Source organism: Panicum hallii, chromosome 8 (assembly GCF_002211085.1).
Source record: "Panicum hallii strain FIL2 chromosome 8, PHallii_v3.1, whole genome shotgun sequence".
Lineage (NCBI taxonomy): Eukaryota > Viridiplantae > Streptophyta > Magnoliopsida > Poales > Poaceae > Panicum > Panicum hallii.
In genome coordinates, this window is record NC_038049.1 from 40,072,702 (window position 1) to 40,091,061 (window position 18,360).

The 18,360-nt window shown below is 45.9% G+C and overlaps 2 protein-coding genes across 2 annotated transcripts; one reads left to right on the top strand and one right to left on the bottom strand.

Moving 5' to 3' along the window:
• Nucleotides 1-1,686: 1,686 nt before the first annotated feature.
• On the bottom strand, nt 1,687-5,845 carry LOC112902158 (putative pumilio homolog 7, chloroplastic). The gene is made up of 6 exons (XM_025971087.1): nt 5,657-5,845; nt 3,227-4,880; nt 2,958-3,144; nt 2,291-2,454; nt 1,925-2,183; nt 1,687-1,849 (listed from the first exon to the last, which is right to left on the bottom strand). Exons 2-6 carry the CDS (start codon nt 4,789-4,791, stop codon nt 1,718-1,720), a joined length of 2,307 nt encoding a protein of 768 aa, XP_025826872.1. The 5' UTR covers nt 4,792-4,880; nt 5,657-5,845; the 3' UTR covers nt 1,687-1,717.
• A 9,295-nt stretch (nt 5,846-15,140) lies between these two features.
• LOC112903200 (protein SINE1) lies at nt 15,141-17,837 on the top strand. Its single transcript, XM_025972427.1, has 3 exons — nt 15,141-15,249; nt 15,664-17,094; nt 17,206-17,837. Exons 2-3 carry the CDS (start codon nt 15,712-15,714, stop codon nt 17,716-17,718), a joined length of 1,896 nt encoding a protein of 631 aa, XP_025828212.1. The 5' UTR covers nt 15,141-15,249; nt 15,664-15,711; the 3' UTR covers nt 17,719-17,837.
• Nucleotides 17,838-18,360: the final 523 nt, after the last annotated feature.

Consider the following 18,360-nt stretch of genomic DNA (forward strand, 5'->3'; position numbering starts at 1 on the left):
AAATTTGCTCTTGTTTTGTGCAGCTCATAGTCAGCGCCGCATGGACTCGGTTCATGACATTATCTCAATTTTGGAAGGTACTTTTTTCCTACTACTTTTTCATCTCATTTCTGTTAAGAATATATGTCTAACCTCAAGTAGACATGTTGCAGTATGGAAATTCTTGTAGCATATGTTATTCCTGTTAACACATGGTGACCAATGATTGCGATCTAACCTCAAGTAGCATATAGCAGTAATCAGCCGACTGCAGAACATGATGGCTGCCCTGCCAATGGCTGCCTTGCCAATAAAATGAAAAGCTGCAAAATTGTTCTGTTGAATGCCATGGACCATATCACATCTACTGGATGGTAGTGGAGTATTTTGTTGACATCAAAATACCAGCTAGGAGTAGAACTTGGAGATATACTACTTCTTTTTGAGGGGAAGAGATATACTACTAATTGATAGAGATATTCTACTTAATTATGATCGGACTATTTTTCTTCTTTTGTGGTGTATAGCTACTGTCCCTTGTTCTGTTTTTTATTGTTGCATCTGAATATATACATATGCACTGAAATTCACCAATTCAATTTCCCTGAACACAGGTGATGAGGCCACGGAGGGATAATAAGGTTCGTGATGGTTGTGAGAACTGTTTGATCCAGTAACGTCCAATATGTGATGAAGCAAAATATGGTGAAAACTGAGAGTTAAATGTTATCTATGAGTAATCACTAGCAAAAAGATGAGTTATGTGTAATGGCAGAGATGAATCAACAACTGATGGCAAAAACTATCCAATCGTTGATGTTGAATTGTGATGATAGAGATAAACTTCTGATTATTAATTGCTAATGGACATGGAAGTTAAACTCTTATATTCATTACGTGTACTCATGCTTGCCTGAGTGCTTACATCTTGCATCTCATGTATCAAGTGATTGCATAAGCATAATGTAAATGTTGACCAGGACCGACCGTGCTGCCCATTGGACCATCAAGGCCGCAGCCAAGGCCTAGATTGGGTCAGCCTGTGGCCCTTAAAATTGGCCCCGAAGACATAGGGCCAGGTTCAAGGTCAGGTCCAGGCCGGCCCATTCCCATCTTGAGTTTAACCATAGATTACTGAGGTGAATACTTGAGCAGAATACATTCAAATCCTGCTACAAACTGAATCTTCCAGTGTTTCTTTCAACAGAGGTAAGTTTTTACAACATTCTCTCTATATGAAAGCCAAAGTTTGTTTGATTCAAGCAGTAGATCATCCTGAATATGAGCAAAATTCGCAAGAAACATTGCAGCACTCATGTGTAAACTACTTGAGAAAAAAATGAAGTGCGTGCAAATAACATGCTAAAAAAATCACATGATTGTACATCTTTTGTTGGCCCCAACAACATGCTAAATATTGTTTCAGCTGAACTAGAAAACACAAGACCAAACTATATGGTACCACTTTAGCTTTTACCAGATAATACAACTAACAGATTACACGATATTATTACAGTTTGACAGGTACAATAAACTACAAACTGAAAAGGATCCTGGCAAATTCAACAGCCAGATGAAACTCTACTTGTTCTGCATATGAGAACACACCAAAAAGGGTGAATCCTTCCCCTAAGCAAAATTTCCCTGGAAACAAAAGATCTTCTGCCGTTTTGCAAAGATACATTCTATCTATAGGATTCTGGCTGTCCCTGAGGATACATTCGGCAAAAATGGCAGGTTAACAGAAGCCAAATCGGTAGTGCTTTTTCTTCAAGTATGTCCTTGAGAGAACCCTCTTTCCATACATGTTGCTCTGCAGTGTAGCAATATACGGTCTGATAGCTTCGACAAAGGCAACATATTGTTCACCCTGCAACATTAAACAACCGTTGGGTAAGGATTGCACATGGAATTCTTTTGGCTGAGGATGGAGTTGAATCTTTACCTGGCACTGTTTAAGTGCTGTTTGAATCACAAAGTTCCCGTACTGATCAATTATGATCTGAGGCAATTTAGGATCATTCATGAGTTCGTTGATGATCCTATCACACATCAACTGTGGTGCCTGGTCAAGGCAATGCTCCACAACGTGGCTACCACATTTTTGCATGGACAGATTTCCAATGTGACCCGCCAGCTCATCCACTACTCTGGCTGTTGCCCATTCAATTTTGAGGCCAAGAATAAACTGAATAACATAGTTCCTGCCAGAACCGAAATTATATCGTGTATTATGCAAAAAAGCATAGTAACAGCAGTATCATTCAGATTAGATAAAAACAGATTTAAGATGGAAAAAGAACAAGCATACCCATACTGATCTTCTGAAAGCCTAAGGGCACTGGATGTAATCTTGCTCAACAAATCATTCCTCTGTTCATCATTTGAATGTTCAATACATTTCTGAAGGACACAACAGCCATGACGATCCCTTGCTAGTTGAAGATAGCGTGATGCAGCAGCCTCAATAATGAACTGCAACAGTTATACAGACATCCAAACTGTGTTAAAATGCAGGCTGGTTTGTTAATGAATTGATGCACTGCTTGGAGAGTCATATATGCTAGTGTTTACCTACACTAATATTCTCTACTGGAAAAGTTCAGTCTGCAGGGTACACATTCTCTAATGTTGGATACTTTGCTGTATCCAGCAGTGTCACAAACATTGCAGAGACAGACGTCGTGTACAAAGAACAAATTATCTAGTACAATATTGAATTGATGCACTGCTTGGAGAGTCATATAGACGAGTGTTTACCTACACTAATATTTTGGCTGCAGGGTACACATTCTCTAATATTGGATACGTTTTTCTGTATCCAGCAGAGTCACAACATTACAGAGACAGGCATTGCGTACAAAGAACAAACTATACCTATACACACATCACAGTTTAATACAATCAACATGCATATGCATAGTGTCTAAGGTACACAAGAATAATAGCTAAATCATATGATGTGGCAGACAGCTTACCGCCTTGTGTTCAGGTAATAATTTATCCAAGCAGAGGCTCATAACATGGTATCCATTAGGATCTGTCATCAAACGAATTGTTCCATGGCTCAACGCAGCAACAACCATCGAAGCCGCCTCTGTCACAACCATTGAAGCTCCCTCTGTGGTAGCTATAGTCTCTATGACCTTTTGCATTACACGGGTCCTGAAATTTTATCTCTAAAAGATAAGAGATGAAAGCAATAAATATTAGTGATGAAATAGCAAAGATCAGATTGTGTTCATACCCATGCACGCTGCAACAAATTTTAATAAGCTCTGCAGGTGCTTTGGTGATTTCATAAATTATGCGCATCCTTCGATCATTGATTCCAAGAATATTCTGCACCAAATAGTTGGCAACTGGATCCACCATAAGTTCACCAATATGATCAAGTATTTCATAAAAGACTTTATCAGCATCCTCTTGAGTGCCTTCTGTTAATATTTTCAGCAGAAAGTGGCAGTTTTTCTGCTCCTTCGCCAGGATACATATTCTTCCAACAACTTCATCAACTGTCAGCTCAGTTTTTGATGACAAAAACTGGGGCATGGAATTATTACTCTGAATGCCAAGGTGGTCATGACCATAACCATTAATCCTGTGGTCCATATCAGCATAGCCATTAACTGAGGGAGCAAAATTGATAGCTCTAATTGAATTTCCAACATCATGACTCCTCAGGAAGCTTTCTGGATAACTGCCTGTGTTCAATCTACCAGATGTCTGATGATGCGAGAAACCTAGTCTATATGGAGGATCAAGGTTATCTGTTTGCTGATGATATGAAAAACCTTGTCCAGATGGATGGAAATACTTTTCAGCTTGCTGAGAATGGCGAAAATCACCGCTGCCACATGAACTGTCAGTGTAAGATGTACTGGGTAAGCTGTCTGTGAATGTATTATTCAGCCAGTTATTTCTCTTCTGAAAAGCAGCAGCATTGAAGTAAGAATACCCATTTTCCAGCCCATGAGAATTTGGTGTTCCAATATGCGAGGATGGGACATTTGCAGGATTGCAAACTGTAGCATGCTCGTTGCTTCTATGTTGATAAACATCAAAACCAGAAACTTGTCGCATTTGTGGACAGAGATAATGTGGTTGCACAACAGAGTATGGTTGTACGCCATGTGGCCATATGACGTTTGATCTAACATTCTGATCATGGGGCCTGTACATCTGAGATTGCTCATCAACATAACATTGTTGCTGGAAGGGGGAAGCAGATGCAGTTGATGGGTGGTAAGGAACACCAAAATTGCTATTCAAGCTTTGCAGCCCAGAGGTTCTTGAAAATTTCCCTGAGTGCGCTGGAAACCCATAACCTTGTTCTTGGTGTTCAACATCAGACTTTTGCTTGGCATGTGGCACACTAAACTGTAGAGTCAGGGAATCATCTTGGCGTGTTGCAGGCACATGTTGCTGGTTTAGGGTAACATCCACAGGTCCAGATGGATGGTGTCCGTTTGTCAGTGCCACATTGTGATGGCGGGTAGGCGGATCATCTGCACGGGTCTTGAAACCGAGAGTCATGTCCTCAAAAGCAGATGTGAGGGACTGCTCATCATACAGACTGCCACTGCGAGAGAACCCCTGAAAATGCTGATTGCTTCCAGCCTCGGATGAGCTGTACATGGCAGACTCAGAAGGGAACAACGCTCTACCATTCAGATAAGCTCCTGCAGCCTGAGAAGCAATCCCCACATTGTGGAGCTCCCTGTCACCAGCACTCTCCTGAGCAGCACCAGAGACCCCGTTGCCAAGAGCTCTGAACCTTGAAGCTTCCTGACTACCATGTGATTCCTCCATGTCAGAAACAGGATGATTAGCTGAACACCCAGGCAGCAGCTGATGGGCGGTGCCGAATCAACCACACAATGCAGGTTACTTCACTGGCCCTACAACACAACCAAGCCAATGTTGCAATCAGTAATCACGAAATTCCCATGAAACAGACATGTATAAAGTCAGATCTTTTTCGGAAACTTGGAACAGCCAATGCACCCACAGAAAAGCAGATGAGGCCAAACCCCACACGTAAAAAGAACAAATAGCTTTACGCAAGACAGCCAGCCCAACAAACCAAAGAGATGAATCGTTGTGACCGACGCACCGAATTCTGTGCATGTAAATCAAATTCCGGCGACCAAACAGTTCCTAGATCGCAGTATCCCAGTGTTAAGGCTGAATTTTGGCAATCGAGCAACGTAAAAACAACTAAACAAGGGAATAATTTTATCCCCAATCACTCCCACAAATATATTCCAAGCAATCCATACGGATACCGAAATCGTAACACTAGCAGGGTAGAAAAACCAAAATAATCCGCAATTCTGCTGCCGAGAGCTCACCAAAATCTCGCCTAGTGCAGGGGAATCGAAGCCTACCTGTCCACCCGCCGGGGCATCATCTCGCAACCCAAAGCGCGCTAAGATCGCAACACGCCAAAACCCCAAGAAAACCCCCCGATCACCCGCAATCCCCCGGCCAAGAAGGCGAACCGACGGAACCCCACCTACAAAAGACCAAGCCTTTCGACGAAGCGGCCAACGAAACCGATCGGGACGACGAACTAGCCGATCTAACCCGATCGCGCATCCAGCAGTAAAGCCGAACGAAATTGCCAGCGGAAAGAAAAAAAAAGAAGGCACTGAGCATCAGGGGAGTCTGGTACCTTAATGCGAGATCGCGACGGGTGATTCTAGAGGTCAGGGCCAGGGAAGTCGACGCGGAGAATCGGGTGGGGGGAAGGCGGAGGTTGGAGAAACCCGGAGGCGATTGAGATTTTAGGAGGCGGAGGCGGAGGCTTGGAGGGGAAGGAGATGGAAAGAGGGGGGGCGTTTCCGCAGGTGGCGCCGGTGCTTACCACCCTTGGACTCTCTGCTGCGGCCTCCCCTTCCCCCCTCTCTCTCTCTAGACTCTCTTTCTCTCTCTCCCCTTAACGCAAAGGACACTTCTATCCCTGCCTTTTATAATCTCCCAAACACGTAGAAGGGATATCCTTCCTATGATCTTTCAAGATTTCTTAGTAATCAATTCAAAAAAGATTTATTAGTAATCAATATATACGTATTTGGGTCCGAGATGGCGTGTTTAAATTGTAACGAATTGTCAAATTTGAGACATAGTAATACTTCCATATGGAAATACATTTTTTTTACATTCAGATGGAAGGCGCATATTGTAGACCAAAGATTAAGCTCTCATTTTGTGTGAACTTTTACCTTTTTTTCCTTAGATTTCACATTACATTGGAGAAAAATGTGTTTCCTGCATATGTAATCGGAGTCGTATGCTTATAGCATGGGAAATTGGTTGGCTAATTTCTCATGCTTTTTCTAAGATATAATATTTTCCGAGATCGGTGATGTCATTAAAGATGCACGAACATTACATATATAACAACTATTCGTGCACGTTGGGAAGAAGAGAGGGCAAGAGATGTGCTCTCCTTTATTGGTAACATAAGAGCATTTATGAATTTAGGTGTGGCCTAATTTTTTAAACTTTGACTGATGATAACTTGTGTTTTTTTTTGCAGGAAAATACAGTTAAGTAGCCCCGATGGACTCTCCTCTTCTTGCTGAGGGTGCCCCTGACTTTGTAAGTTCTCTGGTTGCTAGCAATTTGCCTAGTACCATGGTTTAATAAAATTGTTATCCGGTTCAAGAAAAAGTAAAATGTAAAATGGTTTAAACTTTGGCACATACAAAAACAAATGAATGTGTACAAAGCTAACATCGACATAACTAATTTAAAACAGAATTAGCATACCCAAGTTTTTTTTATTTTCCGAAAGACATAACCAAGTTTTCTCGGTGGATCCACAGGTGCTCAATATATAATATAACTATATATTATAATAGTTGACCTCTGATTCGGTCACGCGTGAGCTTTTGGACTTGCCCATGAGAGTACAAGGTTTAAAAAATTGCACGGTAGGAACAAGCAAATTGCATGGCACGTAGTCTCCATCTCAAGAATGAGGATGATGTTACTTGCTAATTTGGTTGCTTCTAACAATATTATTATGGCGCCATGTGAGCTACTCAAGCTTACTTTATGTCTAACTTAACAAAAGGAATGAAGATCGAAAAGAGAGCATAAGCGGACCTACGAGGATTGACGACATATAGATAGAATGCTAGTAAAATGTTTTATTGGCCCGGCATGAGGGTGGTGTTTAATTTATAGATAAATAGTGTGTGCTGGTTTGAATCGGCCCATAATATTCTAGTACTACCTACGTTCTAAACTATAGGCTGTTTTAACTTTTTTGATTCATAGTTTTTGCTACACATCTACTGATCTTTTCTAAGTTTTGGAAGCAGTTTTATGTTATGTCTAAAGCATAATACTTAGAAAAATTAAAATAATCTACAATTTAGAATAAGAGAGTACTAGTTAGATGGATCTTCGGCATTTAGGAATAGCTTTACTGACCATTTTATTTGGGGACTAACTTTTGTGGCACACATAATATACCTATATGACATTTAGGTTTACTTATGCCTTAAGTTAATGCTTAGATACTCGCCATACCATAAGGAATACTTTTATTGACCACTTTATTTGCATGAGCCACTTTTATTGTTATCATAATTAATATTGTTGGATCCATGCTAAGTCAAAGATTCTGGATCAAACTTTATGGTCGGCGTCGTCGTCCTGCCCTTGAGCAATACATGCGCGTTTGACTGTGGAAGCATCATCCATGAAGCTCCTGATTTCCCAAAAAACGGGAGCAACTTGCAGTGGAGGACAGAAGTGAGAAGTTTGTGTTGTTGCAATGCTGCCTTGCTAGCTGTAAGTTCTTCAACGCTGCTTGGCGACCTGCCAGGCAACTTGCAGTCAAAGGAAAAGGGTCAGGCCATGTCACCATCGTCAACGGCCGTGCCTAGCCCTGCTTGACTCGGCTGCCGGCCTGTTGCATGGCTGGCAGCCTGGAAACGTGCCAGTGCCAACAAGAGGGCCACAGAAATCACCTGCCATGATCAGTTAGTTGGCTTGACGACTGGCCGGTTTGAGCACAATGCGGCCTAATTTCTTCTTCTCCTTGGTTTTTTTCTAACTCATCATCAATTCATAATGAAAACTTTTTGCGTATTTCATGTGCACTAAAAGGAATTACTTTTTAAGGAAAAAGAGAGCGAAACTACAAACTTTCTCAATAGCCTCTTTCTGGAGCATTGTTTTTACCGTAAAGATTTCACGTCTGCATTGATAAACAACGCATCTTTCTGGAGATTTTCACCTTAGGAAGGCTCAAGGGACGCAAATAAACCACATGTACACGAGACTAACAATCCTAAGAAATAATTTCTATAGGTCTAAGGTTGTGTTCGTTTCCTTCCCTCTAAAATTTAGACCCATCACATCAAAGAGAATCTTATCATTTAGAAGTATTAAATAAAGTCTAATTATAAAATTTTTGCACCGATGGGTGCTAATTCGCGAGATAATATGAGCCTAATTAATCCATAATTTGCCACAGTGATGCTACAGTAATCATCCGCTAATCATGGACTAATATACCTCATTAGATTCGTCTCGCGAATTAGCCCTGTGGTTCTGTAATTAGTTTTGTAATTAGATTTTATTTAATACTTCTAAATGATAAGATTCTCTTTGATGTGACGGGTCTAAACTTTAGATCCTGGAAAACGAAAACACCCTAACTCCGAATATACTGGAAATTTTCATGTCCTTCAACCACATGCCCAGTCGTTGGATTCTCTCTCCTGAATGAAGGCCGTGGCATCCATCTGCTGCACTCACGTACGTCCCCTCGGATGATGAGAAATCTATTGCTGACGAACTAGTCGCTGGTGAGTACTCTCTCACTTCTCCCTCGCTCCTCCACGTCAGAAAAGGGCTGACTGAGATGGCGACGTCGCCGGCTGTTGGAGCTGGCCTGATGACCAGCGACCGCAACATCTTCCGAACCCCTGCTGCACTGCTGGTCCAATCGTTGGCTAGTGCGGTCACACACAGTACACACGGCTTGCTGACGCATTGCAAGCTCTAAAGCTCGGTTACATCGCATTGTCACGTCACCTTCGACGTGAAATGAGCTAGACGGATGTTAGTTGGATACATGGATGGGTGGTTACATTGCATTATATTTTAATAGTCGATACCTTTTTGCTACTAGAAACCTGGAAAGAGTTCTGTGTGGCGGTTAGGTTGCAACTGCAGGAGTAGCTGTAAGATCAAAGTTTAAGAATAATAAATATCGATCAGAATGGTTTTTTCCACGTGTAGAGTAATTAAATTGGTAGAGAGAGAGAATGACATTTGTTCAAGAGTTAAACAACAAAGCTCCCTAGAATTTTTCATGTTCCAAACAAACCTACTTTAATTTTCAACTTCACTCAAGTTTTGGAGATAAAAACTACAAAAAAAAACATTTCCCCTGAGTGCACCGAGGTTCTCCGAGTGTCACGTGAAGTTATCAATACTAAATGTTAGGTGAAGTTATCAATACTAAATATCCTATATACCTCTTACCTCTTGTTTGCATCCCATCTCTCCTTCATCTATTGTTGAGGCCACCTCTTATCCTGTATTTTCTCTGAAAATATGGTTTGCTCTCCAATTTACTCAATGTTAGGCTGAGTGCAAGATGAGAGAGAATAAGGTGGATGGAGGAGACATATATGACATTTGCTAGTGATGAGTTAGAAAAAAAACATGCCTAGGGTGATGCGGCATGATAACTTGGACGACCAACTAGGACGAGGGATGAGATTGACCTGAAAGCTTTTGGACTAAATTGATCTAATTGAAAGTTGAGGGACGAAATTGAACCTCGGACGATAGTTGAGGGACAAATACGCCTATTTTGCTATTCAAATTATGCCCCCACAATTTGACCTGTTGGTATATTTGTTCTTTTATTGACGACTCCTCTGATCCGGTCACGCATGCCCTTTACGCTTTCGGACTACCCCATGAGTAGAAAGTTCAACGCATTGCACGGCAGGAACAAACAAGCTGCATCATGGCCTCCTTTCAGATGGCTGATGAGTGATGATGCTATTACTTGTATTAGTATAATACGTTCTGACTGATGTATAACTACCAAAAGGAATGAAAAGTTAAAAGCGGTAGTATATAGTCCATCCAAATATATTCTTAGTCATGGTTAAAGTTTACACATCTAAATTTTAACATGCTCAAATTAGCTTGTTCTATTTGGATACCTGAATTAAACTTTAGTTGTAGAACTAAGAAAATTCACTCACACCCCATTCCAAGCGTGCGCTTGGAGAGGATAATATTTGGCAACGTTTATTATTATTATTTTGCTATCCACTGCTGGAAATTAATCCTCATTAGCTGAGTTTAATGAACTAAACTTTAGTTGCGAACTAGCTAATATTTAGTCCATATTTAGCTCCCCCTATTTGGATCATCTAGAGCTAATTTTAAACTGACTAAAACTTAATAATCTTTGAATCCAAACAAACTCTTCCCATCGTCACATCGAAAGCTATGGTCAACAGTCAACACTCTAGAAGGTTAGAAGGCAGACCACGCCATCATCACCCCACGACAAGCCTACCTAGTAGTGACAACATGAACGCCACAGAAACCACCTGAGGGCAGTAGCGCCTGAAGCCTCCACCTAATAAGCTTTAAATAAGCTTAATTTCATCCAAACATCTAGGCTTAAAGGTGAAATTTGTTATAAGCCTCCCCATAAACCTATAAGCCCCTTTAAGATGTGCTTATGTGGCTTATTTCTTATGGGCCCCATCAGGAAAACAGCACTTTCCAACCCTTACCCCTCCACAACCCTATCCATTCAGCCACTTTAAGAATATTAATGAGAGGCATAAAGATTATTTGCTACTTTCAAACACTTATTATAAAAGCTCATACAACCAAACATCTATTTAGACTTATTATAAACCTCTTCATGTGAGAGATTTATGTGCTTATAATAAACCTTAAGTAGCCAAACTGGTCCTTAGTCGAACAACGTGTACGCTACACACCCCTCCTTCCCCACCCAAAAGAAAAACACGTGGAAAATATTCTAATAAATAGAAGTTCTCTTCGTCCACTCGCTCTCAAGCATGCTCGACCAAAATTTGAACCTCCCTTAAACACGCAAGGCAAACGATTTGAACCTCTGCATTGACCGACGATACTTCTAGGAAAGTTCCAACTTCTAAATAGGTCCACTTTAGAAGACGACCTCACACGGCACATACTCTCTATCACAAAGAAATTCTCGCGCTCAAAATGAGTCCAACTTAGAAAGGGAAGCCCCCCACACGGCAGGGTCGTCCGTGCGAGCCTGAAAATTCCAAGGTCCCAAACACGCTCACCGTGTCCGTGCTTGCTGACGCTTTTCCGATCCGGCCACTGCTGAATGTAAAGCTCGGTTGGATAAATGGATGGATGGTTATTACATTGCATTATATTTTAATAAATGATAGCTTTTTGCTACTATAACCCTAGAAAGAGTTCTATGTGGCCGTTAGATTGCAGTTGCATGAGTAGCTAGGATGAAAGTTCAAGGATAATAAAGATCGATCCACACGACTTTATAATAGTTCCGTATATAATTGACCATCAAGAAATGGCTTTACGACACACATAATGTAACTCTGATGTTTTGGTCGAATTACACTCACACAAACTATTCTCTTAGATGTAAAGAGCAAACTTTGGGTACCACTTCACTCCCATTGACACAACCAAAAAAGAGGGCCACACAAATCACCTGGAGGCAGCAGAGACTGCATCTATAGCCCCATGGACTGATGCTTTGTTCATGTGACACGGACATGATCACTGTACTTGGGCACACTTTTAGTCAAGGTTTAATCTTTATATACAGCCAGCAAAAAACACGTGAAAAGTAGCCACCCGCTGCATTTTTTAATGGGAAAAATATGTGCATCTGAAGTTCAAATTTCTCCAGGGATACATAAACCATACTGCTTCTCCAACTTTATTGAGTGAATATTAGTGCATTGCATATGCTTGTTTTAGAGAAAAGAAGTTCACAATTGCCAGCACAACTCCTACCTTTAAAGTAGGTCGATCTACTTTAGATACAAAGCATAGCCCCACGTAAGCCACGGATTATCACCTAAGAAATTCCTGAGTTCCAAACGGACTCAACTTAGACCGTCACCGCACCGCACGGCGTGCGTCTAGAAAATTTCCATATCCTCTCTCTAAAAAAACTTCCATGTTCTAAACACGCTAGGAACTGTGTCTTTTGGACTGGTGACCAGTGGCGGCTACCCCTCCTTTTCCCGGTTGCCGCAACTGACCACAACATCGTCCGAACGCCTTGTGCACTGTTGGTCCGGTCCGGCAGTTGGCTAGTGCGGTCGCACACGCGGCCTGCTGACATTTCACAAGCTCGCTTGCACATTTGCATTACCTCGTCACGTCGTAATCTAAAGCGTATGTTTGGTTGGAGGGTCCAATTGGATTGGAATAGGTTTAATCTAGTTGGATCCGTATTTGGTTTGAGGTTTATGTGGGTTGGCACTACTATAAATTCTCTTATTCGTCTTTTACATTTGTCCCGGATGGATTTAGATTCAAAATTAATAAAAACATTAGTTCCGGATCCAGCTGCTAGAGAGCGCAGCAGAGGGGGGAGGGGTTTTAGTTCCGATTAGAGGCACCAATCAAAACTTAAAAATTTTTCTTATCAACACACAGACTAAAATATTTGGGACATCCACTTATCTCTCTCGTCTCCTGTCCTCTACTCTCTCCCTTATCCTCTACCCTCAGCGTCCGGTGAAGTCACCACAAGCAGCAGAGCATGGAGGGGCCCGGCCAAGGGCGGCGTAGCCGGCCGGAGCTGCAGCGAGCGGCGGCGGTGCGGGGCTGCGGCGAGCCGCGCCCGCAGCGCACGACGGCTTGCAGCGTTCGCGGCTGGCAGCGGCGGCGCAGGGCCGCGGCGAGCGGCGCCCGCAGCTGGCGGCATCGACTGCGTGGGAACCGGGCGAGCCGCGGTGCGGGCCGTGTCTGGCGGCGGCGGCGCAGGGCCGCGGCGCGCACAGCGCCCGCAGCTGGCGGCATCGGCGGCGCGGGGCCCAGGCGAGCCGCGGGGAGCGGCGCCAGCGGCGGCGCGGGCGGCGTCGAGCGCGGCACCGCGGGCCGCGTCTGGCGGCGGCGGCGCGGGGCACGGGCGAGCCGCGCCCGCAGCGCACGATGCAGCGGTTCGGGCCCGCGGCGAGAGGCGGCGGCGCTTGCGCTCGCAGTGCGCGGCCGGCGGCGAGCATAGTGGCGGCGAAAGCTGGGCGTGAAGCTATTTTTTTCAGCGTTTGGTCCCGGTTTTAGCCACTCATCATCGGGGCTAAAGGTTTTTCTAGTTCCGGTTGATATAACCGTGACTAAAGGTTGGGACTTTAGTCTCGGACTGACGGTCCCGGTTGGAAAACCGGGACTATTGTATGTTTCCGATCGGGATTATTGACCTATTCTGTAGTAGTGGGTTCAACCCTGAAGGGATATATTCCTCTCATATGCGGGTCGGAGTGGTCCGTTCAAGTCGAGCGGACCATCCCAACCCACCTGGACTCCACCTCGATTCTGTTCGCGGGAAGTGGGCGAGGTCGAGCTTGCGGGGGCGGCCGGTGTTGGGGGGGGGGGGGCAAGCTCGCCAGCGAGGGGGCGCGGCGAGCTGCAGCGCAGGAGTGCGGGGTTGCGCGGCCCATGGCGCATGGCTCACGGAGGAGTGGGGTGAGACGGAAGAGCAGGGCACGCGGATTGGGCGTGCGGCGGCCGGCGGCGCGGCGCACGGGGCGGGCACGCTCGACGCGAGCGGATGGCACTGGACAGCTCCAGTGGGAAGAAGTGGAAGGGAGAGGAAGAAGAAGGTGAGCTGAGAGATTGACATGTGGGTCCCGCAAAAGACTGCCTAATGATGTTACACAAATGGTCATCGCAACCCACATAAGTAGACTTCGAATCAAATAGAAAACTGGTACCAACCCAACCCTTTAACCAAACACTAGGTGGCAAACCAAACATATGCAAAGTGAACTCGATGGATGGATGGATGGATGGGCACTTGGGCAGGATGATAAGGGCAGCCACAACGTTTATTCTCTTAGCAAGGTGCAAACCAAGCCATGTCACCACTTAGCAATACAACACAATTGGGTCCAATGTTTAGCTTGTTGCATAGTTCTAAGGTGGGACCCATGAAGAAGTAAAAAATCACTTCAATCAATTATCCCAAGAAAACCAGAGACGTGCACATCTGGTGCATGCTGTTGCTGCTGCATGGGAGGTTTTGCCAGATCAGAGAGAGCATAATTTTTTAGTCGGAGCACCAGCGGCTTAGTTGGACACCCAGAGCTAAGAATTTAGCATTGCACCTCTACCCTCCAACGTGCATCACCTCCTTAGACTTATTCTCTCTCATCTTATCACCTTGAAAAAACGAACGCTAGAGCTGCCCTAATGGATCTGCATGAGTTCACACGAAACGATGCCAAGTTGGCAACTTCTACTCAGGAACCTATATGTCTGTTTAGCTCGTTTATATGAAGAAAGAATAAGTAATTTTTTTAAAATTCAGTTATCCCGTTTTTTAAGGAAACCGCCTCTTGTTCATGTTGCTAAAAAAAAGACTTTGTTCGTGCAGAGCCTGGCTCGAAATCGAAGCCCATCCAGGCCCAAAAGAGGCGCCGCCCGGCCCACCGTCACTTCCAAGCCCAGCCATACCAGCCCGGCTCGACCCACCAGCACACTCGCCCCAGCTCACACACGCCGCACCGAGCCCAAGGAAAAATTTGAACGGTCAAAGCGTTGGGCGGAGGGGCAGGACGGTCATTTCCGCCGCCCCAAATTTCAAACCCAGCGGCCGCTCCGCCCCATCTCCGCGCCCGCTCCCCGCCTCCCCCGGCCCTCGCGCACCCACACCCCGACCCGCGCCAGCCGCTGCAACCGGGTCCCGCGAACGCGCACCACGGCTTCGTCTCTGTGGCTCGCTGGACGCGCGTGAGAAAAGCCGGAGAGGGCAGTTGCCCGTTCGAACCCCCCCCCCCCCCCCCACTCCCGAGAGGGGGACGCGAAAACCCTTGGCCGTTTTAACCCTGCGCGTTCCCCCACTCCTCCCCCGCCGCGGATCTGAGCTGCTGGTCCTGATTGATTCGCTGCCTTGCATTCCTCTCCTGCCAATCTTGCAATTTGAACGCGAGAGAGAGAGAGAGAGAGAGAGAGAGAGAGAGAGAGAGAGAGAGAGAGAGAGAGAGACGGCCCAGTTCTTGAATCCAGGTGAGTTGATTGAATGCGAGCAGGCACACTCTCTGATAGTCTGATTACCCCGTTGTTCAAGTCTTAGCAGTTCTTGAGAGAAGCTCTTGCCTTTTCCCTTTCTTCTCGCGCGATTGACGGCGGTAGAGTTCCTCTGCTCTGGATTAGTTTGGTTAGTTGATTTCGTCCGTTTCCTCTCCCAAGCCGTAGCTCTGCCGCGGCGCGAGTGTGCGGATTGGCGGCGTTCCGGCTGCAGACACGCTGCTCGAATCTGACGCCCGCCGGGATTCCAGACACGCGGCCGCCGATTCGCCGCCGCCGCTTTCTAGTCCTGTAGTTCCTGCGCTTAATTTTGCTCCGAGGCGCGTTACAGAGAATCAAAATGGTGCCTTTTTTTGGGGGGTCTGATGAATTGGTGCTTCGTTGGTTTTTCAGGGAGAGGATTCGAGGAAGGAGCTGCCTCTCGTGCCCCGCCGGCCGCCGATGGGCCGGAGCCTGAGCCCGCTGCTCCGGCAGGAGCTGGACAACCTCGACAAGGACGCCGACAGCCGCCGCGCCGCCATGAAGGCGCTCAAGTCCTACGCCAGGCACCTCGACTCCAAGTCCATCCCGCACTTCCTCGCCGAGGTCTCCGACACCGCGGCCGCGGGCGGCGGCGCCGCCGCCGCGGGCCTCCCCGCCGGCGAGTTCACCATCTCGCTCTACGAGGTCCTGGCCCGGGTGCACGGCCGCAACATCGTGCCGCAGATCGGCAACATCATGGCCACCATCATGTGCACGCTCTCCTCCAGCGGGGGCTCCTTCCCGCTCCACCAGGCGTGCTCCAAGGTGGTCCCCGCCATCGCGCGGTACGGCATCGACCCCGTCGCGCCCGAAGCGGAGAAGGCCGGCATCATCGCCTCCCTCTGCAAGCCGCTCTGCGGCGCGCTGATGGGGAGCCAGGACGGCGCGGCGTCGGGCGCGGCGCTCTGCCTCAAGGCGCTTGTCGAGTCCAGCAACTGGAGGTACGCGTCCGGCGAGATGGTGAACGAGGTCTGCCTGAAGGTGGCCGGGGCGATGCACGACAAGGCGACGCGGTCCAATGCGCACATGGGCCTCGCGATGGCGCTGGTGAAGCACAATGGCCTGATTGCGGAAGCGTACGCGAGGTCCATTGTGCGGTCCGGGCTGCAGATTCTTGATGGGGATACAGCGGAGAGCAGCTCACAGAAGCGCCTCTCGGCGATCCAGATGATCAATTTCTTCATGAAGTTTGTTGATCCTAGGTGCTTATCTTCAGAGCTTGGCAAGGTGATTGATGTCATGGAGCAATGCCAGAATGACCGCATGCCATTTGTCCGTGGTGCTGCGTTTGAGGCATCTCAGAGTGCGAAGAGCATCGCTGCACAGAAGGGGTCAAGGCATGAGGTTGGCACAAGCCCAATGATTGGCTCCAACTTTCACAAGAGAAGAGCGAAGAGCCCTTGCAGGAGCCTCTGGAGTGCCAAGGGCAGCCCTGCAAGCTCCATAGTGGCTGCTTCACCAGTTCAGTTCCGATCCCCTGAATCGCATGTTGTGGATTCATCCATCATGAATGGCAGTACGATCACTGAATCGCCAGTCTCGGTGGGGCAGTCCTCTTGCAACTTTGATCAGAGTCGGCGCACGAACAGGAGGTTGTGGAACAATGATGGTGTGGATGTTTCACTGAAGGATGGCTTATTCATTCAACTCTGCTCAAACACCAAGAATTATGAAGATGACTTGGGCGAGGTCTGTGACAGTGATGTGACTGATGCTAACTTTGAGTGCACTGACACATTTGCAGGATTTTTGTCACCAAGCCCCAATGGCGCCATATCAAGAGACAGGACTCCCAGTCCCAAGGTACACATTTATGTTCCTGTGCTATTTTATTATTTCACAAAGAATGCTTCGTGTACTGTACCAGTGTACGTTGAGCTAGTAACCAACTATGTCTTTTCATTTCTGCCTTAGGCTTATGATAAACCGATCAGTATCGATGATGTGAAGTTATACTCTACGCCAAGGAAGCTTCTTCGATCACTTCAGTGCTCATATGATTCTGACTCTGCTAGCCATGATGGACAATCCATTGCAAAACACAGCAGCTCGTCATCATCAGATGAGGAACTAGCGGAAACATCTCAAGAGGTGCCATCTCTGCATTTGGACAACAAGGCTGTCGAGATGAAGGATGAAAATGAAACCATTGCTATGCAGAACAGCAATGGTAGGATTGAGATTCTGTCCAACAAAGATGAATCAGGACTGTCCGCTATTGAGGCTGAGAACACATCCTACAAGGCATCCCCTGAAATTGAACGCAAAGAGGTTGATGTCTGCGTTACAGGCAGCAGAGGGAAGACCAGGCCATATAGGACGAAATTCACTTTCCTTCTGAGCATGATTATTGTAGTTTTAGCAGTGATTGCTGTTTTAATTAGGATAGATAGCGATGATGATTCAGTGGGCCTTGTCCCCACTTGATGTCCAAAGGTATTATGCCCAGTTTGTTCAGGTTGTTGTAGTTATTCGACCACAATAGCGTGGTTACTGTTCTGAACTGCACTGCAGTCATTGATCTATGTATGACTGCAAATAATTTAACTATGTTTGTCATTTTGATATTCAGAATGTGCTCATACAGTGTTCTGCAGTTCTACTGATGTGGTGAAGTACTCACTGTCACTGACCGTGGTCTAGCCTGACCCCGTTTGCTATCTTTGTATTCTGTGAAGTATACTAGCAGAGTGGCCACCTGCGATGAAATAATCTACTGAGCCTGATATATTTTTGCAGGAGCTGTGTTCATCTAATTTTGTGTGTATTCAGCGTGTGCTGGTTATCATGGCATTATTCATCTTCACTTGGAGAGCAGTAAATGGCAGTGGAAAGATCAGCCATTTGTTGGTTGGCACAAATACATGAAAAGTGAGCGCTTTCTTGCAGAAGTATTTTCAGATCAGCCGTGGCTACTGGCCACCCAGATAATCCAGGCACGGGAGATGCAATCACTAAGAACCAGCAGATCAAATCCAGCACAACACCAAAGTTACAGCAGTGAAACAGTACTCGGCAGGTTGTACGTCTGAATTTATTACCAAAGAAGCAACAGTTCGTGCGTTGCGG